This window comes from Scyliorhinus canicula, chromosome 4 (genome assembly GCF_902713615.1).
Source record: "Scyliorhinus canicula chromosome 4, sScyCan1.1, whole genome shotgun sequence".
In the NCBI taxonomy this organism is placed as follows: Eukaryota; Metazoa; Chordata; class Chondrichthyes; order Carcharhiniformes; family Scyliorhinidae; genus Scyliorhinus; species Scyliorhinus canicula.
In genome coordinates this window covers 200,268,633-200,293,501 of record NC_052149.1, presented here as the reverse complement: position 1 = coordinate 200,293,501, position 24,869 = coordinate 200,268,633, and the positions used below count along the sequence as shown (strand labels likewise).

Here is a 24,869-nt window from a genome sequence, read left to right as displayed (position 1 = left end):
CCTTTTGTCCCACCATTGGTCATCGCATCCCTAAATTCTGGAATTTGTCCACTGAACTCCTCGGGCTCTCCATCTTTCTTCCTGTCAGACCCTCCTTAACGCCCACTTCTTTAACCAAACATTTGGCCACCCTTGTTTTACTGTGGGAAGCGTGTCAGCCAATTTGGATACAGTAAGATCCCACAGCAGCAATGGGAGAATGACCAGAACCTGTTTTAGGTATTTAATTTGGGTTTAATGGCAAATCCGTGCAAAAGTGAAATGGGACAATTGCTTCAAACTGAAGATCCCAGCTTAAAGCAGATATAATGCTCGTCTTTTGCAGATATCTTTATACCAACTCCAGACAACTTGCTGGTGAACTTGAATGAAAGCAAAGAGGTAACTATTGGAATATGATACATTTATATAGAACATTGAAAAAGACTAATCGTGACTATTCTGATAACTACAACACATGGCTATCACTTAAAAAGATGCTTCTCTAATATATAATTCATTTTATCATTGACACACTCAGAGCCCCCCCTTCAGAAGGACCTATTGGCTAACATTGATAATAAATAAGCCTGGTATACAACATTGGACTTGTTTATGGTGCCCTCACGTCTTACCACCACAGTTCACTGTAATTTCTTCTCTTTGATGTGGATAACCAAGATTTGGTGCAGCAGGTGCTACGTGGATTACCTAGATTCTGATTGAGACCGCATGGTCACACAGCCAGTGTTGTTGTTTATCCTGATTAACTCGCAAGCAATGACTGCTGGAACTCCACGTATCTAGCTAGTGAAACAAATTTGTGGGATATAATGGTTGCATATCCTGTGAGGGCTGGACAATCCATTAGCAAATTTTATGGGAGTCTTTTTCTTCTTCTTATCTCTTGTCTGACTAGTGAGAGCTCATACCCTTGGTTAACCTGGTGGCTGAGAATCCGTCTTGCAGCTAGGATGTGATTGATGGTAAGCAGGGCCCCCTTTGCAATTGAGGTGGCATCATTGGAAGCGGAAGATTGAAGTCATTCCTCAAAGCAGACTAGGTAGTCCAGCACCAGACCTAAACAGATCTATAGTGCTCCAGGTCACTTATTGACCAACCAGGCCATCAGGTTTTTCACCCAGCTCTGTAATTCCTTCATTTGACTTCAGTTAATCTTGCAAACCAGAACGTTAATGGATAAAGCAGTGCTTGCTGGTCAATCACCAGGAAGCTTGCCATTGCATCGTTCTGACAAACTATGTCTTGAAATCTATTCAGGGGACTCTTTTGTATCAAATATGTAGAAGGCCCAACAAGAGATGGGCAGTGCTGGATCTGGTTCTGAAGAACTAAGCTGGACAATAATTTGTGGGATAATTTCCCACTGCAATTTTTGACTTTATCTTCTCATGCTGAAAATATTGTAATTTGTGTTGAAGTTGCTTAGAATGTAGGTGATGAGTATTAATTAGCTTCTGCATAGCAAAATGTCACTATCCAATAATGAATCAGTTACTGCAACATAGGAAATTAAAGGTACACCTGACTGGTTCATTTTGATTACGATATAATCTTGGGCCAAAACGGTGGTTTATGTTTCTCCTTTATGATTTCAGTTGATCCAGGACTTGCTGAGAACCTTACCGCAAATGTTCACCAATACATTGGAGACTCAAAGCGCCCTAGGACCTGCGTTACAGGCTGCATTCAAGTTGATGTCTCCCACTGGTGGTCGTGCCTCTGTCTTCCAAACACAGTTACCTTCATTAGGAGTAGGTGCCCTAAAATCCAGGGAGGATCCCAATCAAAGGTCTAGCTTAAAGGTAGGATGCTGCTCTTTGTGTCAATGTTTGAATAGCAAGTGTGGTTTTTCATAGGAAATTAAAGTTTTGATATCTTCTATGGTAGACTACTTTTCCTCAATTGCGGATATCTCGGAGACTACATAATTTTGAAATATCGTAGTTGATCAGATGTTACTTCAGTGCATCTTGTTTGTCTCATGGGAAGTTTGTGTGATATATACTTGTGATATCACATAAGGGGATGTAGTAGCATAGTGGTGTTGTCACTGGATTCGTTTAAAAAAAATTTAGACTATCCAATTTTTTTTTCCAATTAAGGGACAATTTAGTGTGGTCAATCCACCTAATCTGCACAGTTTTGGGTTGTGGGGGTGAAACCCACGCAGACACGGGGGATATATAGAGAAATACAGCACAGAACAGGCCCTTCGGCCCACGATGTTGCGCCAAACTTTTGTCCTAGGTTAAATCAAAGAATTTTGGACAATTTTTCATGGCCAATCCACCCAACCTGCACATCTTTGGACTGTGGGAGGAAACCGGAGTACCCGGAGGAAACCCATGCAGTCATGGGGAGGATGTGCAGACTCCACACGTGCAGACTCCACACAGACAGTGACCCAAGTCGAAATCGAACTTGGGACCCTGGAGCTGTGAAGCAATTGTGCTATCCACAATGCTACCGTGCTGCCCTTAAGAAGTTAACCTACACTCCATTATTCTACCCTAATCCATGTACCTATCCAATAGCCGCTTGAAGGTCCCTAACATTTCCGACTCAACTACTTCCACAGGCAGTGCATTCCATGCCCCCACTACTCTCTGGGTAAAGAACCTACCTCTGACATCCCCTCTATATCTTCCACCATTTATCTTAAATTTATGTCCTCTTGTAATGGTGTGTTCCACCCGGGGAAAAAGTCTCTGACTGTCTACTCTATCTATTCCCCTAATCATCTTATAAACCTCTATCAAGTCGCCCCTCATCCTTCTCCGTTCTAATGAGAAAAGGCCTAGCACCCTCAACCTTTCCTCGTATGACCTACTCTCCATTCCAGGCAACATCCTGGTAAATCTCCTTTGCACCTTTTCCAAAGCTTCCACATCCTTCCTAAAATGAGGCGACCAGAACTGCACACACTACTCCAAATGTGGCCTGACCAAGGTTTTGTAGAGCTGCATCATCACCTCATGGCTCTTAAATTCAATCCCTCTGCTAATGAACGCTAGCACACCATAGGCCTTCTTCACAGCTCTATCCACTTGAGTGGCAACTTTCAAAGATCTATGAACATAGACCCCAAGATCTCTTTGCTCCTCCACATTGCCAAGAACCCTACTGTTAACCCTGTATTCCGCATTCATATTTGTCCTTCCAAAATGGACAACCTCACACTTGTCAGGGTTAAACTCCATCTGCCACTTCTCAGCCCAGCTCTGCATTCTATCTATGTCTCTTTGAAGCTGACAACAGCCCTCCTCACTATCCACAACTCCACCAATCTTTGTATCATCTGCAAATTTACTGACCCACCCTTCAACTCCCTCATCCAAGTCGTTAATGAAAATCACAAACAGCAGAGGACCCAGAACTGATCCCTGCGGTACACCACTGATAACTGGGCTCCAGGCTGAATATTTGTCATCCACCACCACTCTGTCTTCTATCGGTTAGTCAGTTTGTTATCCAACTGGCCAAATTTCCCACTATCCCATGCCTCCTTACTTTCTGCACAAGCCTACAATGGGGAAACTTATCAAATGCCTTATTAAAATCCATGTACACTACATCCACTGCTTTACCTTCATCCACATGCTTGGTCACCTCCTCAAAGAAGTCAATAAGACTTGTAAGGCAAGACCTACCCCTCACAAATCCGTGCTGACTATCCCTAATCAAGCAGTTCCTTTCCAGATGCTCAGAAATCCAATCCCTCGGTACCCTTTCCATTACTTTGCCTACCACCGAAGTAAGACTAACTGGCCTGTAATTCCCAGGGTTATCCCTATTCCCTTTTTTAAACAGGGGCACGACATTCGCCACTCTCCAATCCTCTGGTACCACCCCTGTTGACAGCGAGGACGAAAAGATCATTGCCAACGGCTCTGCAATTTTATTTCTTGCTTCCCATAGAATCCTTGGATATATCCCGTCAGGCCCGGGGGACTTGTCTATCCTCAAGTTTTTCAAAACGCGCAACACATCTTCCTTCCTGACAAGTATCTCCTCGAGCTTATCAGTCTGTTTCACACTGTCTTCTCCAACAATATGGCCCCTCTTGTTTGTAAATACTGAAGAAAAATACTTGTTCAAGACCTCTCCTATCTCTTCAGACTCAATACACAATCTCCCGCTACTGTCCTTGATCGGACCTACCCTCGCTCTAGTCATTCTCATATTTCTCACACATGTGTAAAAGGCCTTAGGGTTTTCCTTGATCCTACCTGCCAAAGATTTTTCATGCACTCTCTTAGCTCTCCTAATCCCTTTCTTCAGTTCCCTCCTGGCTATCTTGTATCCCTCCAGCGCCATGTCTGAGCCTTGTTTCTTCAGCCTTACATAAGTCTCCTTCTTCCTCTTAACAAGACATTCAACCTCTCTTGTCAACCATGGTTCCCTCACTCGACCATCTCTTCCCTGCCTGACAGGGACATACATATCAAAGACACGCAGTACCTGTTCCTTGAACAAGTTCCACATTTCACTTGTGTCCTTCCCTGACAGCCTATGTTCCCAACTTCTACACTTCAATTCTTGTCTGACAGCATTGTATTTACCCTTCCCCCAATTATAAACCGTGCCCTGTTGCACGCACCTATCCCTCTCCATAACTAAAGTGAAAGTCACAGAATTGTGGTCACTACCTCCAAAATGCTCCCGCACTAACAAATCTATCACCTGCCCAGGTTCATTACCAAGTACTAAATCCAATATGGCCTCCCCTCTGGTCGGACAATCTACATACTGTGTTAGAAAAGCTTCCTGGACACACTGCACAAACACTACCCCATCCAAACTATTTGATCTAAAGAGTTTCCACTCAATGTTTGGGAAGTTGAAGTCACCCATGACTACTACCCTGTGACTTCTGCACCTTTCCAAAATCTGTTTCCCAATCTGTTCCTCCACATCTCTGCTGCTATTGGGCGGCCTATAGAAAACTCCCAACAAGGTGACTGCTCCTTTCCTATTTCTGACTTCAACCCATATTACCTCAGTAGGCAGATCCCCCTCGAACTGCCTTTCTGCAGCTGTTATACTATCTCTAATTAACAATATGCAAACTCCACACAGACAGTGACCCGGGCCTGCAATCGAACTCGGGTACTCAGCGCCGTAGGCAGCAGTGCTAACCACTGCACCACTGTGCTGCCCTGTCACTGGACTAGTAATGCAGAGGCCCAGGGTAAATGCTCCAGGTTCAAATCCCACCATGGCAGGAAGTGAAAATTGAATTTTGACTATCAAACCAGTTGTTGTAAAGACCTATCTGGTTCACAAATGTCCTTTTTAAGGAAGGAAATCTGCCAATATCACCTGGTCTGGCCTACAAATGACTCCAGATCCACAGCAATGTGGTTGACTTTTAAACTCTTTATGGCCTACCTCTGCTTGAATATAAAAGTGGTAAAAGTTGTGTTGTTTTCCCAATTGTTTATGTTCAGTAAACCTGAATGAGTGCTTTGCAATCTTCACATTAGGTAATACCTCCAATGTAAGTGATGATGTTCTAAAATGTGGTATGAATGTAACCTAAATGTTTGAAAGTCTACAGGTGGTTAATTTTTCAATGTCACTTTTTGAATAATTTCTCCAGATCTGAGTTTTTCTTAAATTAACCAGATCATGTGAATATTAAATGCATTTTTAAAAAATCACATGAAATGCACTCTTTTTTTTTTAAATTTAATTTTCTAAGGATGTGCAGCATCTTTCTCCAGCCATTGATTTCTACAAGAAGCTTGCCCTAGACTGTTCAGGACAGCAGATTGCAGTGGACCTCTTCATGTTCAATAGTCAATATTCTGATTTGGCATCTCTGAGTAAGTAATATAAATTAGTAGTAATATAGGAAGTTAACCACTATTCTTAAGAATTGCACTGTTATTTCTGTAACTAGGGGGTCGGTTAGCTCAGTTGGCTGTACGGCTGGTTCATGATGCGGAGCAATGCCAATATTGCGGGTTCAATTCCTGTATCAGCTGAGGTTATGAAGGCCCTGCCTTCTCAATCTTGCCCGAGACGTAGTACCCTCAGGTTAAATCACCACCAGTCAGCCTATGGTCCTCTGAGATTACGGTGACTTGTAACAAACTTTGCTCAATTCTAAAAGCGCCCCTCCCTGCCACTATGCGTAACTGCAGTGCCCCTTTTGACCCTGAGCTGAGCTTCTCATTGGATATTTTTGAAAATAAGGACTGATTCGTGCCAGTGTGATGGCGGAAGAAACGTTGTGGACAGTCATTACGCCATCCAGCCCAGTAATCATAGGATTTAATAAAATGTATAGAAATCACGTTCACGGACTTCCGGTGGCGGCGATGTCCGAGTGAGCCGCACATTCGGTGGGCTCTCACTCCGGCGGGACTGAACAGCTGTTTCCCCGCGATAGCGGGACCACGGAGGCGGCAGAAAGGCTGCCGGGAACAGAAGAGGAGAGCGGGCTGCAGAAAATGAAAGTGTGGGAGGCCAGCAGGTGAGGAAGAAAGAGAGAGAGACGGAGGCAAGGAGGAAGCTGACCTGAAGGGTAAGATGGCGGACCCACAGACCTTCCTTCCTCCAGGACAAAGGGAAAAAAAAGTTTGGAGTTGCTGAGGAGGGACAGCTTGGACCCACTTCAGATGCCCAGGAGGGGGTAGAAATTTAAGGTGCTGGGCAAAGGAAAGCGGCAGCGGAGGCGCTGAGGAGCGGGCTGCGGCATATGGAACAGCGGGATTCCAGAAGGCAGAAGAAGAAGGAGAAAAAGGGACAGAGACAAGGACCTGAAGAAAATTACCTGGGACCTAAGATGGCGGACACACGGACCCCGGACTCAGCAATCCAGTTGGCGCTGGATAACATGCTCCAGGTAATGAAGTCCAGTTTTGAAGCGCTGAAGCGGGACAGCTTGGACCCAATCCAGAAAGCGGTGGATCAGCTGAACCAGAGGATGGACGCCCAGGATGTGAAAGTTAAGGAGCTGGGAGAGGCGGTGGAGGAGCAGGCGGATGCGCAAACGGTTGCAGCGGTAGAAGTGGACGGCCTGAAAGAGCGGCAGAGAAGACTGCTGGACAGAGTGGAGGAGCTGGAGAATAGAATCCGCAGGAACAATCTGAGGATGGTCGGCCTCCCGGAGGGGGCGGAGGGAGCTGATGCTGCAGCGTTTGTAGCAGACCTGCTGAAGCAGCTGATGGGAGCCGAAGCCTTTCCACGACCGTTGGAGCTGGAGGGGGCACACAGAGTGCAGGCAAGGCAGGGGCGGCCGGGCGGACCCCCCCCGCCCGATGGTGATTAGGTTCCACAGGTTCGTGGACAAGGAGCGGGTGCTGCAGTGGGCAAAGAGCGCCAGGAGCAGCACGTGGAACAACAGTGTTCTCCGCATTTATCAGGATCTAAGCCAGGAGGTGGCTCGGCGGCGAGCAGCCTTTAAGAATGTCAAGGAGGTGCTGTTCAAGAAGCACGTGAAGTTTGGTCTGCTGTTCCCAGCCCGGTTATGGGTCACGCACCAGGGTCAACACCACTACTTCTCCGAGCCCGAAGAAGCGATGGATTTTGTGAGGGACCTGGGGCTGGTCCCGAAAGGAGGCCCCAAGGACGCGAGTTAGGGCCCGAGGATTTCTGTGGGAAGGAACGCCGAATGTGCCTGGACCGCTGCTCAACGGTTTGCTGGGCCAAAGGGGCCAAGCGGAACATTTGAGACTCTTTCCTTTGTTCATGGACATTTATGTGCTTTTTCTCTTTTTTCTGTGGTTTTTTTCCCTTTTTATGGGGGTTTTTTTTTATTTTTTTTCTATTTTTATTTTTTCCTGTTTGGGCTTTTTGTGCAGCTCGTGGAAGACACTGGAACTGGCTTGCCCCAGTGGGTGGGGAGGAGGGCGGGGAAACAAGGGGAATGGGACAGGAAGGCGCCGGAGTGTTGAGTCACCGGGCTAGCAGATTGGCTAGTCAAGGAAGTCAGATGGGGGGGGAAGTAACAGCCAGTAGATGGCGGGGGTGGGGGTATCGGGGGATGGGGTTAGGGGAGGGGGGGGGTTGTTCTGCTGACGGGAGAGGGACTTGAAATAGGCACTGGAAAGGAGGTCGAGGGTGGAGGCAGCCGAAGGGCGGGCCAGGAATGGCGCGACGCACGGGTCAGGGGCCGGCCCGAGAAAGGCTATGGCTGACCGGCGGGGTGGGGGGGGTGGGATGTGCCCCCCGACCAGGCTGATCACCTGGAACGTCAAGGGACTGAATGGGCCGGTTAAGAGGGCGCGGGTGTTCGCGCACTTGCGGGCCCTGAGGGCGGACGTAATTATGTTGCAGGAGACACATCTGAAAGTGTCAGACCAGACCAGGCTAAGGAAGGGCTGGATTAGCCAGGTCTTCCACTCGGACTTGGACTCGAAGTCCAGAGGGGTGGCAATCATGATCAACAAGCGCGTGCAATTTGAGGCAGAGGGCATATCTGCAGACAGGGGGGGCAGATACCTGATGGTACGGGGCAGACTGGAGGGGAGAAGGGTGGTGCTGGTGAATATATATGCCCCGAACTGGGATGATGTGGACTTTATTAAAAGAGTGCTGGGGAAGATCCCGGACTTGGATTCTCGCAAGCTAATAATGGGAGGGGACTTTAACATGGTCCTTGACCCGACTTTGGATCGGTCGGGTCCCAGAACGGGTAGACTCTCAGCAATGGCAAGGGAGCTGAAAGGGTTTATGGGGCAAATGGGGGCAGTGGACCCCTGGAGAGAGGGACAGCCAACAGGAAGGGGCTACTCGTTTTACTCGCACGTCCATAAAGTATATTCCAGGATAGATTTCTTTGTAATAAGCAGGGACTGTATGGGGGAGGTAAAGAACACGGAATACTCAGCAATTACCATTTCAGACCATGCCCCGCATTGGGTGGACCTGCAGTTTGGGGGAGCGAGTTATCAACGCCCGCAATGGAGGCTAGATGTGGGACTGCTGTCGGAGGAGGGGATCTGCGAGAGGCTTCGGAAATGTATAAAAAATTACCTGCAGGTGAATGACACTGGGGAGGTCTCAGCGGCGACCGTGTGGGAGGCGCTAAAGGCAGTAGTTCGGGGGGAGCTGATTTCAATTGGGGCCCACAAAGCCAAGGCAGACCGGGCAGAGATGGATAGATTGGTCAGGGAAATGGGCCGGATAGATGAAGAGCACGCGGAGTCCCCGGGGGAGGTTTTACTCAGGGAAAGGCGGAGGCTACAGGCGGAACTGGGGGCACTATCCACGAGCAGGGCCGTGGAACAGCTTAGGAAGGCGAGGGGAGTGGTGTACGAGTATGGGGAAAAGGCTAGCAGGCTGTTAGCGCAGCAACTCAGGAGGAGGGAGGCGGCCAGGGAAATAGGTAGAGTGAGGGACGAGGGGGGGCGCAAAGTGGAGGATCCGGCAGAATTGAATAGGGTATTCCGGGACTTCTATCGTAAGCTGTATACTTCGGAGCCGCCGGAAGAACCGGAGGGGATGAAAAGGTTTCTGGACGGGTTAACATTCCCAACAGTTGGGGGGGGGCAAGTGGAAGAGCTGGGCGCCCCGATTAGAGTAGAGGAGGTATTGGGGGGCCTAAAGGCCATGCAATCGGGGAAGTCCCCGGGGCCGGATGGATACCCAGTAGAGTTTTATAGGAAGTTCTCTGAGCTGGTGGGCCCGGTCTTGGCGAGGGTTTTCAATGAGGCAAGGGACAGAGGGACCCTGCCGCCGACAATGTCACAAGCCACCATATCTCTGATATTGAAGCGGGGTAAAGACCCGGAGGTGTGCGGGTCCTACAGGCCAATCTCCCTGATTAATGTAGACGCCAAGCTCCTGGCAAAGGTACTGGCGGGGAGAATGGAGGATTGTGTACCGGAGGTGATTGGGGAGGATCAAACTGGGTTCGTTAAAGGTCGGCAGCTGGCGGCCAATCTGAGGAGATTGCTCAACGTGATAATGATGCCCCCGGCGGGTAGAGATGTGGAGGTAGTGGTGGCAATGGACGCCGAGAAGGCCTTTGACCGGGTAGAGTGGGACTATCTATGGGAGGTGCTCGGACGGTTTGGGTTCGGGGAGGGATTGGTGGATTGGATCAAATTATTATATCAGGCCCCGAGGGCCAGCGTCAGGACTAACAGAGAAGTGTCGGAGTACTTTAGGTTGTACCGAGGGACCAGGCAGGGCTGCCCGCTCTCCCCGCTGCTGTTTGCGCTGGCCATAGAGCCGCTGGCGATGGCGCTGAGAGCCGCAGAGGGTTGGAAGGGGATGGTGAGGGGCGGGGTTGAACACAGGGTTTCTCTTTATGCAGACGACCTGCTCCTGTACGTGTCGGACCCAGTGGCCGGGATGGGAACTATACTGGGAATGCTGAGGGAGTTCGGCCAGTTCTCAGGATACAAATTAAATACGGTCAAGAGTGAAATGTTTGTGGTCCAGGCAAGGGGCCAGGAGAATAGATTGAGAGGGCTACCGTTTAGGCTGGTTGAGGAAAATTTCCGGTATTTGGGAATCCAGGTGGCACGAGACTGGGGCAGGCTGCATAAGTTAAATTTGGCCAGGGTGGTGGAGCAAATGAAGGGAGAGTTTCGGAGATGGGATGCACTCCCGCTGTCGCTGGCAGGGAGGGTGCAGACTGTAAAGATGACAATCCTCCCTCGATTTTTGTTTATTTTTCAGTGCCTCCCGATCTTTATCCCACAGTCCTTCTTCAAAAGAGTTAACGGGCTGATCATGAGCTTTGTCTGGGCGGGAAAGTCTCCGCGGGTAAAGAAGGCGATGTTGGAGAGGAACCGCAGCGAGGGAGGGCTGGCTTTGCCGAGTCTGGTCAATTATTACTGGGCGGCCAACATCGCTATGATAAGGAAGTGGATGGTGGGTACGGGGTCTATTTGGGAGCGGGTGGAGGCGGCTTCGTGCAGGGGCTCCAGTTTGGAAGCCCTGGTCACGGCTCCTCTACCGCTGCCGCCGGCCAAGTACACCACCAGCCCGGTAGTGGTGGCGACCCTGCGGATATGGGGCCAGTGGAGGAGGCATGTGGGGGAGATGGGGGCGTCTGTCTGGGCGCCAATCTGCGACAACCATCGGTTTGCCCCCGGCAGTATGGATGGGGGGTTCCGAGTATGGCGGCGAGCAGGGGCGGGAAGGGTGGGTGATATGTTCCTGGAAGGGAGCTTCGCGAGTTTGAGGAGCTTGGAGGAGAAATTTGGGGTGGTAAGGGGAAATGATTTTAGATACCTACAGTTGCGGGACTTTGTTCGTAGACAGGTCCCATCTTTCCCGCGCCTCCCGCCAATGGGGATCCTAGACAGAATAGTCTCTGGGAGGGATGAAGGGGAGGGTAGAGTCTCGGGTATTTATAAGGTGCTCATGAGGGAGGAAGGGTCCCAGACAGAGGAACTGAAACTTAAATGGGAGGAGGAGCTAGGCGGGGAAATGGAGGATGGGCTGTGGGCAGAGGCCCTGAGTAGGGTAAACTCGACCGCGACATGTGCTAGGCTCGGGCTGATCCAATTTAAGGTCGTTCACCGGGCCCATATGACGGTGGCTCGGATGAGCAAATTTTTCGGGATAGAGGACAAATGCGCTAGGTGTGCGGGAGGACCAGCGAACCATGTTCACATGTTTTGGGCATGCCCTGAGCTGAGGGGGTACTGGGAGGGATTTGCGGGGGTCATGTCCCAGGTGCTAAAAACAAGGGTGGTGATGAGCCCAGGGGTGGCAATTTTTGGGGTTTCGGAAGACCCGGGCGTCCAGGGGGAGAAAGAGGCCGATGTGCTGGCCTTTGCTTCCCTGATAGCCCGGCGACGAATACTATTGGCGTGGAGGGACTCAAAGCCCCCGAAGACGGAGTGGTGGCTAGCGGACATGTCGAGTTTCCTGGGGATGGAAAAAATCAAGTTCGCCTTGAGGGGTTCTGTGCAGGGGTTCACCCGGAGGTGGCAACCATTTATTGACTTCTTTGCGGGAGAGTGAGCGTCAGCAGGGGGGGGGGGGGGGGGGGGGGGGTTAGAGTAGAGTAGGAGGGAAAATATGGCGGGTAGTACCGATGGGAGGGGAGCGGGCTTGTGCAATATGTTACGGTGGAAGTATTGAAAGAACGTGGATGTTTGCACATTTTTGCCTTTTTTGCTTCCTTTCTGATGATGTCTGTAACTGTTTATAAAGCCAAAAACTACCTCAATAAAATTGTTTATTAAAAAAAAAAAAAAAGAAATCACGTTCACGCCGCAGTGAACTAAGATTTTGCTGGTGCAAGTCCCGTTTTTGGCCGCTCGTGAGATTTAGCAGCCATTACCACACCTGACGTTTCAGGTTGAAGTTAGAAATGTGGTAGCTTTTAAACTAGTGAAAGAGGGGAAGGCAGGAAACTGAAGAAAAAGTGACGGTCTGTGGGGGTGTGGAAGAGTTTGTGACACAAGGTAATTGGATAAGCAATAAAAAACAAAGCAGTGTCGAGAGGAGATCTGAATGACACAGTCATAAACAGCTACAAAAGCAAAAATGAGGAGACAAAAACCTGCAAAAAAAATAAAGAAACAAAATGGACACACGTTATGATCTAAAATTGTTGGACTCAGTGCTGAATCTGGAAGGCTTCTGACTGTCTGATTGAAAGATGAGGTGCCATGGGCTGAGACCAGTGGAAGAGCGAGGTAATTCTCATCTTTTGATTAGACACTGCATGGCTTTCCAAACTCAATATTGAGATATAATTTCAGATCATAATGTCAGTCCACATATTGTTTCCGTTTTGTATTTTTTGTTTTTGTGCTGCATTTGTTTTTGGACTGCAATTGTTCATGATTCTGCCATTGACCCCTTTGGACAAATGATTTGTTTCTTGTCTCATTTCCACTACCTCTAAGCTTGCATCACTAACTCTTGTCATTGATTCTCTCCTGTCTTCCACTCTATCACAGGCATTTTTTTTTATCCCACTGTATCCCCTCCTTGCCCCTTTCACTTGCTTAATAACTATCACATTTTCAATATTTCTCAGCTGAAAGATTATTAACCTGAAACATTAACTCTAGCTTCTCTTTCCACAGATGCTGCCTGACCTGTTGAATGTTTCACGCATTTTGCCTTTTTCTTTTTGTCTCGTTGCAGTTCAGTTAAAGCTGCCATGTAAATGCAAGTTACTGTTGAATAATGGAAATGATTTATGCACTGCATTTTTTGCAGTCCTTGTATCTAAATGTAACAAGCAGAAGCTGTTTGCTAATGTTTTTCAGCCTGTATTTCGAAGTACTCAGCTGGTTGCATTTACTCTTATCCATCCTATCATCACAAACATAATCCTGTCCTGGTGGAGAAGTTTCAGAAGGATCTGAAACGCTACTTAACTAGAAAGATTGGCTTTGAAGCAGTCATGAGGATACGATGCACAAAAGGTCAGTGCAATTCACCTGTACTGCTGAAACTGTTGTGCCTGGCTACAGAAAATCTAAAATCCACACTTAAAACTGCAATGGGAATATTATGGAGAAAAAAAAACTTTTTCTTTTTTGTGGTCTTGTGGACAGACTATGCTTTTGAATTTGGCCTGACAATGTTTTAGAATTTCAGTAAATATTGACACCATATTTACCACATGTAACTGAGCATCCTTTTTGCTTTCTCACCAGGTCTCGCCATCCATACTTTCCATGGAAATTTCTTTGTGCGTTCTACAGACTTACTGTCATTGCCAAATATAAATCCTGATTCAGGGTTTGCAGTCCAGATGTCAATAGAGGAGAATCTGGTAGATGTGCAGCTTGTCTCATTTCAAGCCGCCCTATTGTATACGTCAAGTAAAGGTATCGATAAACAAGAATATTTACTATCTATGTGTCTAATTTTTCTGAATTCATCCAGAAGTTATTGCTGTACAGAATTTATAGCACAGAAAATTGTTTACAATCCAAAAGGGCTGAATTGGTGTTTATACTCCCTAGAAGCTGCCCTCCAACTCTATATCTAACCCTAACCCTATCAGCATTTAGTTCTTTTCTTTTATCTTTTATTTAATTCAGCTTCTCCTTAAATGTATCTGTACTATTCATCTCAAACTATTCCCTGTGGTAGTGTGCTCCACATTTTTACTACACTTTACGTAACAATATTTCTGCAGATGCTGGAAATCTGCAAGTACAAACAGAAAAGGCTGGAAGCGTTCAAAGCTCAGAGTTGTGGAGAGCAAACCATTAACATTTTAGCCCAGTGATGGGCAACCTAGATGAGTGAGTGGGCCGCATCAGTGGCCCTCCTTCATCTCAGTGGGCCGCAAGATTGAAATCAATCTGTTCACTAATCGTGACCTTTCAATAAGATTGAATACATTACATACATGCTGAATATTTCATAAGTTAGAAAAAATGCTTTCATATGTAAATAGAATTGTCATCAATCTGAAGTGGTAAAAATACAATAAATATTTACACTTGGTTGGACGCAGAGGGAGCTCACTACTCCCACAGTCCATGTTGTGAGCAATCAGCATGCACTTCACGTGCGTATCACTTCAGCTATACTGATGGGAAAAAAGCAATGTCGATGGAAACTAGTGGAATCTGGACAACAGTCAACAAATTGTTTCGTGGGCTGCACTCAAAACCCTCATAGGCCGCATGTGACCCCTGGGCCGCAGGTTGCCCACCACTGCTTTAGCCCAATGACCTTTCATCAGAACTCCATTCACCAAGATTACTTTTCAAAGATCATTAATAGAATCATAGTCATACAGCACAGAAACAGGCCCTTCGGCCCACCATATCTATGCCGGCCATCAAATCTAGACTAATCCCATTTACCAACACTTGGTGCATAGCCTACTGTGTGTGGCTCGACCAGATGCTCCTTAAAAGTTGAGAGTACCTGCCTCTACTGCCCTCTCAGGCAGCGCGTTCCATATTTCCACCGCTCTCTGGTGAAAAGATATTTCCTCGGGTTCCTTCTAAACCACTTACTCCTCGCCATAAACCTACACCCTCTGGTCTTAGACACCTTTGGCATGGGGAAATCATTCTTAAGATCTGTCTCAATTTTGAATACCTCAATCAACACCCCCTCCCGCCCCCAGCCTCCTCTGCTCCAGGGAAAACAAACGCAGCCTATCCAGTCTCTCCGCATAGCTGAAACTGTCCATCCCAGGCAACATCCTCGTGAATCTCCTCTGCGCCCCCTCTAGTGCAATGACTTTCTTCCGATGGTGTGTTGACCAGAACTGCACACAGTATTCCTAACCGATGTTTTATAAAGTTGTACCAAGACCTCCCAGCTCCTGTATTCTATGCCCTGGCAATAAAGACGAGCATTCCGTATGCCTTCTTCACCATCCTATCTATCTGTGCTGCCACATTCAGGCATCCATGGACTTGTACATCAAGATCCCTTTGTCCCTCAATACTCCCTAGGGACCTTTTTTTATTTTTTTGTGGCACGTCGGTATTGCAGCCTGTGCCAGCATTTATTGCCCATCCTTAACCTACCATTCATTGTGTATATCCTACCCTTATTAGACCTCCAAAAGTGCATCACCCCACACTTATTATGATTAAATTCCATCTGCTATTACTTTATCCAATTTACCAGCTGATCAGACTGTCCTCACCATCAACAGCACCATCAATTTTCATGTTGTCTGCAAACTTACTAATTATGCCTTCTACATTCACATCCAAGGCGTTAATATATATAAAACAAACACTGATCCCTGCGGTACATTGCTGGTCGTAGACTTCCAATCACAAAAGCAACACTCCCAACACCCTTCGCCTCCTATTAACAAGCCAGTTTTGAATCGAATTTGCCAACTTGCCTTGAATCCCATTGGTTCTAACCTGTGGAATATGATCAAAGACCTTACTAAAGCCCTTGTAAACGACATCAACTGCATTATCCTCATCAATGTATTTAGTTACGTTTTCAAAAACTCAAATTAGTGCATAGGATCTCCCAACAACAAATCTGTGCTGACTATCCAGGGTTAATCCCTGCCTTTCCAAGTGGTTGATTAATCCTGTCCCTCAATTTTTTCCAATAATTTCCCTACCTCTGACATTCGACTAACTTGCCTGTAATTACCTGTCTTATACCTGCTGCCCTCTTGAATAAAGGTATCACGTTAGCTATCCTCCAGTCATCTGCCAATTCACCTGTGGCCAGCGAAGATTTAAATATATCTGTCAGGGCCCCAGCAATGTCCTCCCTTGTCTCCCACAGCAGCCTGGGAAATGTCTCACCTGGCCCTGGGGATTTATGCACCTTTATGCCATCTTAAAATATCTACTGCCTCATCCTTATTAATCTTAAGGTTCTCTGAACTTCACCATCCCAACTGAAATCTCCAGCTACTATGACTTTCTCCTTGGTGAATACAGATGAAAAATATTCATTTTAAGACTTCGCCCATGTCCTTTGGCTCCACACACAGGTTGGCCCTTTGGTCCCTAATGAGCCCCACTCTTTCCCTGGTCATCCTCTTGTACTTCTACTTACAGAATGCCTTGGTGTTTTCGTTAACCCAATCTGCCAATGATAATTTGTGGTCCCTCTTTATCTTCCTAATTTATCTTTTAAGATTGCCACCCCCCACCACACACACTGTGCTCCTGAAGGGTCTCCCTCGTTTTTAGTGCTCTATATCTACCGTATGCTTTTTCTCTTATCCAACCCTTGATATTACTTGACATCCAGGTTCCCTGGACTTGTCACCCTTGCCCTTTACTCATAGAGGAACACATTAGCCCTGAACACTCACTACTTCACTTTTAAAAGACTTTTCAAATGTAGCGAACCGCCAGTCTTCGTTTGCCAGATCCTGTCTAATATTGAAATTGGCCTTCCCCCAATTCAGACACTTGATTTCCAGACTATCCATGATCATAGAATCTCTACAATGCAGAAGGAGACCATTCAATCCATCAAGTCTGCATCGACCCTCCGAAAGAGCACTCTCTCTAGACCCACTCCCCCACCCTATCCCTGTAACCCCGTTAGCCCACCTAACCTTTGGAAACTAAGGGGCAATTTAGCATGGCCAATCCACCTAACCTGCATATCTTTGGACTGAGGAAACCGGAGCACTTGGAGGAAATCCACGCAGAGACGGGGAGAAAGTGCAAACTCCACACTGATAGTCACTCATGGCCGGAATTGAACTCTGTTCCCTGGAACTGTGAGGCAGCAGTGTTCACCAGTGTGCCACCAAGGCTTTGAAACTCAGAGAATTATGGTCACTATCCCCAAAATGCTCGCCCACTATTGATGGTTTTAAAAAGTTTTAACATTTTCTACAAAATTACAAAAAATGCAAACTGTGGTAAACAACCAGAACCCCAAACATCCACCCTTCAACCCAAGGAATAAGCTAACAGTGACCAACTCTCTGAAATATATAAACAACCGCCATCTCCGGTTGAATCCTTCAAATCGACCCCTTCAGGTGTATTTGACCCTCTCGAGGTGCAAAAGTTCCATCAAATCCCCGTAGCTATGCCGAAGCACTCAGTGGCATTGCTAGCCTCCAGCCCAACAGGACCCGCCTCCGTTCCGCCAATGAGGCAAAGGCAAGGACCTCCATCCCTGCACCTGTCCGCAGCTCCGGCATATCCAAAATAGCCACCAAAGGGCCGGGGTCCAGTTCAATACTATGATCTCTCCCCTGATCACTGTCTTCAACGTCCCCCACAAAGTAGAGGACGAGACCATCCCGTTATCGCTATGCTCTACATACTCCTTATGGCCCTCAAAGTTCTTCCACAAAACTCCATGTCTGCCAGTAGCCCTACATCTAACCGCCACCCCCTGTGATGCTCCCGGCCGACCTCCAACACCAGGTCCACCCCCAGTACTGGTGCAGACTTTATGTAGAGGTCTGCCGGGAATCCAACCAGCCCCGGTGCCTTTCCGCCTGCACAGAGCTAATTCTCTCCATGACTTTCCCCAATTCTAATGGTGCTTCCAGGCTCCATATCCTTTCTCCCCCAATGACCGGCATGTCCAGCCAATCGAAGAACTGCTGAATCTTTGAGTCCCCTCTGCGGGCTCGGAGGTGTACAGCTCTCGGTAGAAGGTTGCGAAGGCCTCGTTAATCTCCTCGGGCACTGTGACTAGCCTGCCGCTCCTGTCCTTTACTTGGGCTATTTCCCTCGTGGCTGCATGCTTTCTCAGCTGGTGAGCCAGCAGACAGCTGGCTTTGTCACCATGTTAATAAAAGCCCCCCCTCGCCGTGTCTGGCAGAACTGGTTCATTGCTTTCCCAGTGGCGAGCAGGTCAATGTCCATTTGCAGCTTTTTCCTCTCTGCCAGTAATTTCATGGACGGGGCCGTGGAGTAACGCCGGTCCACCTCCAGTATGGAGTCAATCTGCTGTTGCCTATGTGCCCTCCTTATCTTTAAGCACCTGTACGCAATAATTTTCCCCCTTATCGCCACTTTCAGTGCCTCCCAGAATGTGGAGTCTATGTTGGGGATTTCTGCCATGGCTTTCTTTATGAAGGAAGTGTCATCCCAGCTGGGAGCATGCACATTAACCAGCATCAATGCTGGACACCGCTCACCGTGACATACCATCCCCTCGGGTCCGTAGCCGTCTTTGTCGCCGTGAATGCCTTCCTCTTATGGCCACTCCCTAGCCCTCTCCCGCAACTTGATTGGTAAGTCTGTCCTACCCAGCTCTTCCTTAGTTTCAGTCGATCCTTCTCCCTCAGGTGCGTTTCTTGGAGGAAGATTACATCGGCCCTCAGCCTATTCAGATCGGTGAAAACTCGGGATCTTTTCACTGAGCTGTTAAGTTCCCTGATGTTCCATGTGACTCGCCTGATAGGAGGTTTCCATCCTCCCCCCTCCTGCAAGGTCAACCATACTTGCCTTGTGGATGTGCCCCTGTACTCCAAAGTTTCCCTTTGTTTCGGGACTATCCAAGATGGCCTTTCTTGGTGTCCTTGTTCCTGCTGTCACCATGTCAGCATTCATGCAGTGTTAGCATTCATGTTGAGAGGGCTAGAATACAAGACCAGGGATGTACTTCTGAGGCTATAGAAGGCTCTGGTTAGACCCCATTTGGAGTGCTGTGAGCAGTTTTAGGCCCCTTATCTAAGGAAGGATGTGCTGGCCTTGGAAAGGGTCCAGAGCAGGTTCACAAGAATGATCCCTGGAAGGATGAGGGGGATCTTATTGAAACTTACAGGTTACTGCGTGGCCTGGATAGAGTGGACGTGGAGAGGATGTTTCCACTTGTAGGAAAAACCAGCAGCAGAGGACACAATCTCAGCTAAAGGGATGATCCTTAAAAACAGATGAGGAGAAATTTCTTCAGCCAGAGGATGGTGAATCTGTGGAACTCTTTGCCGCAGAACACTGGAGACCAAATCGCAGTGTCTTTAAGACCAAGATAGATAGGTTTTTGATCCATAAGGGTTTCAGGAGTTATGGGGAGAAGGCAGGAGAATGGGGATGAGAAAAATATCAGCCATGATTGAATGACCAAGCAGACTTGATGGACCGAGTGACCTAATTCTGACCCTACGTCTCATGGTCTTATGTGCAACCTGTCATAACCAGCGTCCCCTCCCTTCTGTGCCCCCCTCACCCCAATCTTCTCTCTTCCTGTCTCTTTGTCCTCCCCCCCCCGTCCTCCCCCCCCCAGTTACCAGGCACTCTCCATTGGGAGCTGTGCTGTGGTGGCCCCCTTGTCCCCATACTTCCTTGTGCTAGCCTCCTGTGTTAGGAGCTCCATGCACTGGTTTAATGCACTTTGATGGCTAATTCTGCCATCTCTTTGGCTCTTTGAGTTGTTTGCAGGCATCTTTCCAAATCCACGATGAACTTTGAGGGGGGGGGGTGGTTGCTGGTTTAGTGGCTTATTTTCAGGCTAAAAGTGCCAGTTTTCAGGAGGAGAGCCACCTTTCCGTGACTGTTCAGCACATCCCCATTACCAGAGGTCCATCCTCCGCCCACAGTTAATGTTAATGTGTTTCTCTCGACAGATAGTGTGTGAACTGCACACTGCTTTCAGTATTTTCTCTTTTCTGTCACTGTCAAACCCCTTTTATTTTATAGTTCTTTTAGTTCACCCTAACCCCTCTCTTTTCCAGAGTAAAGGTTCCAGCCTCTTCGACCTTTTCAAATAAGTATAACGTTTCTATTCTGGTATCAAGCCAGTCGGTTTTCTTCGCACTTTCTCTAATGCCTCCAAATCTTCCCTATAACTGTGTACAATAATCTGTATGGTATAATCACAGTTTGATTTAAGTTTAACTTAACTTTTGATTTTCAATTCTACCCTGCTGGAAATTAACCTCCATTCTTGCTCGTTTTTTTTACATGCCGTTATTAAACTCCCTCGTTGCTTTTAACAACTTGTATATCTATACCCTATATTGTTTCACTCCTGTCCATTTAGACACACTGCCATGCAACTTCAGAAGTTTTAACCTCAGCTGTACCATCAATGAAAGTCTCAAATGCAGGCCTGGTGGCTGCTCAATGTTGGTCTGTTCCACTCCAGTGCATTTGATTTTTTTGATTTGTGTGCTGTTGTGTACATTAAATCATGCGGGTTTAGCACCGTGGGCTAAACAGCTGGCTTTTAATGCAGAACAATGCAGCAGTGCGGGTTCAATTGCCGTATCGGCCTCCCCGAACAGGCGCCGGAAAGTGGCGACCAGGGACTTTTCACAGTAACTTCATTGAAGCCTTCTTGAAATGAAATGAAAATCGCTTATTGTCACGAGTAGGCTTCAATGAAGTTACTGTGAAAAGCCCCTAGTCGCCACATTCCGGCGCCTGTCCGGGGAGGCTGGTACGGGAATCGAACCGTGCTGCTGGCCTGCTTGGTCTGCTTTATAAGCCAGCGATTTAGCCTTGTGAGCTAAACCAGTTCTTGTGACAATAAGCGATTATTATAGTGAACAAAAGCAATCTCAACAAAATCAGTTGGAACAGATGAACCACTCAGCCACTGAACAACTGCTCTTAAATCCTAATCTCTGTTTTCTCCTTTTCATTTAGTTCTCAATTCCACTTTTTGCCCTTTCCCATACTTACCTTTTTAATGTAAGCATGGGAACATACATTAGGCTCCCTGCATGGCACCTTGTTAGGACCTTGCCGGTTTTAAATATATTGTTTCAAAGTTTACTTTTTGTATACTGGTTTATGTATTTTTCCCTCAACAAATTTCTACCCCCATCTCTGCACCCGCAACCCCCAGGCTCCTTGCTGAGACAAAGTTTCAGGAGTATCAAATAGCAAAACTTCATGTGAATCCAAACTTGGTGTCCATAGACTTGTAGTTAAATTGATGGGGCAGTATCACTGTGAAGTCTAATTGTTTTCTGGCCTATGCCCACCGCTTAGAAGTAATTCAATATTTTTTGTTAAAATATAAAACTCAAAAGTTGTGTTTTGCCACAATACAGGTGAGCGTCGCATTCGGGTCCATACTATGTGTCTACCTGTAGTGAACTCGCTGACCGATATCTATGCAGGAGCTGATGTTCAGGCTGTCACATGCCTGCTGGCCAGCATGGGTACGTGTTTCAATTGTATTCCGATCAATTTATTTGTAAAGCTGACTTTTATTTTCTGTGCATGTAAAAATAGTGTCAGATTTTCTCATTTGGCCAGTTTTGCTGTAGGTTACAGATCATCATTTGGTAGGATATTGAAATTTTGGCTGTTAAAATAGAGCAAAGTTCCGCATACACAACATGTGAATTTTTAAAATGTTACACTTGTTTTTCAGTGTATGAGTCATGACACTACAGACTATTTTCCTGAGAACTAGGTAGCTTGGTGGTGGGGGGGGGGAGATTAAATCTGTGCTTATTGAGCCTTTATCTGTAAATTGTTTTAATATTTTACTTCTATTCAGAAGTTGATGCTTTGCTAGTCTGGTACTGGAATTGGTATGGGTTTTTCCCTCTTTAGCTGAGATTCTTCTGAAATGTTTGTAGACCTTATTTTTAACACACACTTCATTTGTCTTTTGATTTTTTTTGTATGCGTGATGAATATTGAAACTGTTTTAGGCCCCTGCTTAATCGAGTAATAAATGGCAAAGATCGAGGAAATCTGACAGTGTGCTGGTTTATAAGTTTTCCAGCACTACTGTTCAGCTAACAACTGAGGGTCTGTATGCTGAAGTTGCAGGAAGATGTTCATTTAAGTTTTAAAGTTTTGCTATGGCATTGTAATTTATTTTCACTGTCCACATATAAACCAGATCATTGTTTGTAATGTTTGCATCAAATGCTGCAAGCTCTCTGTTTTAATTGCAACACTGTCTTCCCTCACATTTAGCTGTTGATCGATCCATTTCATCAAGTTTGAGTGATGCAAGAGATGCTTTGGTTAATGCTGTGATAGATTCGCTTTCTACTTATCGTACAGCAGTTTTAAGCCAGCAGCAGCAGCAACAGCCAGGTGTAATGGCTCCCTCGTCATTGCAGCTGTTTCCTCTCTATGTGCTAGCTCTACTGAAACAGGTATGGAAAATCTTTATTTCTGTCAATCGTCTTTCCTGGAACAGGGTGTTTCAACTTTTTAAGCAAATTATTTTTGTATGCTTGCACTTTCTTGCGGGGCTAATTGAAGTGCTCCAATTGAATTGGGTAAAGTCCACTATTTTCCATTCCGTGCATTGAGTTTTAGTAGAGAACAAATAGTCCTCGCATCTATTCAAAATCTTTTGGCTGTCTCAACAGTAATCTGCATTTATATAGCAACAGCAATGGTTCAAAGGAATCGCAGGACACTTGTGTGAGAATTAAAAAATAATAAATGGGTCAAAGGGGCATCATGCAAACCATGGTGAAAATGTTAGGAGAATTGACTGAAAGTTTGGTTGAAAGAATAATGGATTTTCAGAAGATTTGGTGGTCTGGCAAATGAACAGTTAGAGCTTTAGAGAGGTAATTGTGTTAATTGGATATTGATTAGGTGTTTAATTGTATGCATGTGGTGGGTATAACTCTGGATTCCCCAGTGCTCCCTTAAATAGGAAAAAACAGAAATTGTGGTGGTGGTTAGGAGGTGGGTGTTCATTGCGTAATATCGAAATAAGTAGATTAAAGTGTGTAAACAGTCAGGTCCAATTCTGTGCAAGAAGGATGTTCCTAATGGTGTGGGTGTCCAGAACCAGGGGCGGGATTCTTCGACCCCCCCGCCGGGCTGGAGAATTGCCGGCGGGAGGAGGGGGGTGAATCCCGCCACGACGCCGGCTGCTGGATTCTTCGGCGGGGTTGGGAATCGTGTTGTGCCGGTCGGGGGCCGATGGCAGTAGAGGGGGCCCCCACGGTGGTCTGGCCCGCGATCGGGGCCCACCGATCTGCGGGTGGGCCTGTGCTGTGTGGACATTCTTTCCCTCTGTGCCGGCCGCTGTATCGGTCTGCCATGGCCGGCGCGGAGAAGAACAACCCTGCGCATGCGCTGGGATCACGCCAGAACACGCTGGCGCTCCTGCGCGGCGCCGGCTGGTGCAGCGCGCTGGCCTAGCCCCTGAAGGTGCGGAGGATTCCGCACCTTCTGGGTGGCCCGACGCCAGAGTGGTTCACGGCATTCCTCAGCACCAGTACGGACCGCCCTGCCAGATAGCAGAGAAACCCGGCCCAGGAGTCACAATCTGAGGATGTGGAGTGGACCATTTAGGACAGAGATGAGGAGAAATTTCTTCACCCAAACAGTAGTGAGCCTATGGAATTCGTTACCACAGGAAGTAGTTGAGGCCAAAACATTGTATGTTTTCTTGTCGCCATACTCCATCCAGTGACTGTTCGGTTACAGTGGGGGAGAATTCAGAATGTCCAAATTACCTAATAGCACATCTTTCGGGACTTGTGGGAGGAAACCGGTGCACCCGGAGGAAACCCACGTTGACACGGGGAGAACGTGCAGACTCCGCACAGACAGTGACCCAAGCCGGGAATCGAACTTGGGACCTTGGTGCTGTGAAGTAACTGTGCTACTGTGCCGAGCACTTGGGGCGAAGGGGATCAAAGGATATGAAAGGGGAAAATTAGGATTTAGCTATTGAGTTGGATGATCAGCCATGATAATAAATAGCGGAGCAGGCACACAAGGAACGAATGGCCTCCTCTTATTTTCGATCACCAATGATGAAACAAAAGCAAGAGAAGGTACACAAACCCCAGAACCCAAAGACAGAAAGGTTGGGAGTTTGTGTGAGATTGGGGGCAGGGGTGTTGCAAAGTTAGTTTGGTTTCGGTCTTGGGAGAAATTTGAAGATGAGAATTAAGTTTTCACATTTTGCATTGAGGCCAATGCAGACCCATGAGGACGGTGAGGGGTGACTAATACTTAGCATGAGGTAAGCGTGCGCACCTTTGTATGTTCCATGTGTGGAAGGTTGATAACAGCAGGCTCTCTAGACAAACTGTGCCTATAAGCATAGCCTCAAGGTGTCCCACAGTGTTTTGTAGCCAATTATTTACCTTTGAAGTGTAATCACTGACACAATGTGGGAAACATGGCTGCCAATTTGTGCACTGCAAAAATCAACAAATAGCCATATGATAAAGGCCAGATTCTTTGCTTCAGTAAACTTGTAAGAAGAAGAAATTTTACCACAATGTTCAGGAGAATTCACTTGCCCTCCTGGTCAGTCGCGCACAGATCATAGACATGGCCTTTCTTAATGTCTTATGTGAAAGATGCAGCACTTGTACTGCACTAGTGTCAGCCTAAATTTTGTACTCCAGTTTCTAGAGTGGGACTTAACTTCCTGACTCAGATGTGATTGTTTTATGTTTTAATCCCTGATATCTTTTGTTTCTGGGTCCATGCTACTCCAGTTTAATTGCAAACAATATCACAGAAAATCCCCAGTGCATAAAATATAAATTAAACACAGATAAACAGGGTATTATAGATTGTTTAAATGGCTTCTTATAATTGACG

At 47.0% G+C, this 24,869-nt stretch overlaps 1 protein-coding gene across 2 annotated transcripts in view; it reads left to right on the top strand.

Moving 5' to 3' along the window:
• The window catches only part of sec24a (SEC24 homolog A, COPII coat complex component), a 93,003-nt gene that overhangs the window by 52,643 nt on the left and 15,491 nt on the right, over positions 1-24,869 (top strand). For both annotated transcript variants that reach the window (XM_038795864.1, XM_038795865.1), the window contains exons 12-18: positions 326-381; positions 1,599-1,805; positions 5,708-5,831; positions 13,200-13,358; positions 13,593-13,766; positions 21,371-21,481; positions 22,254-22,438. In XM_038795864.1, the coding sequence (XP_038651792.1) occupies positions 326-381; positions 1,599-1,805; positions 5,708-5,831; positions 13,200-13,358; positions 13,593-13,766; positions 21,371-21,481; positions 22,254-22,438 (1,016 nt within the window). The remainder of the gene's footprint in view (positions 1-325; positions 382-1,598; positions 1,806-5,707; positions 5,832-13,199; positions 13,359-13,592; positions 13,767-21,370; positions 21,482-22,253; positions 22,439-24,869) is intronic.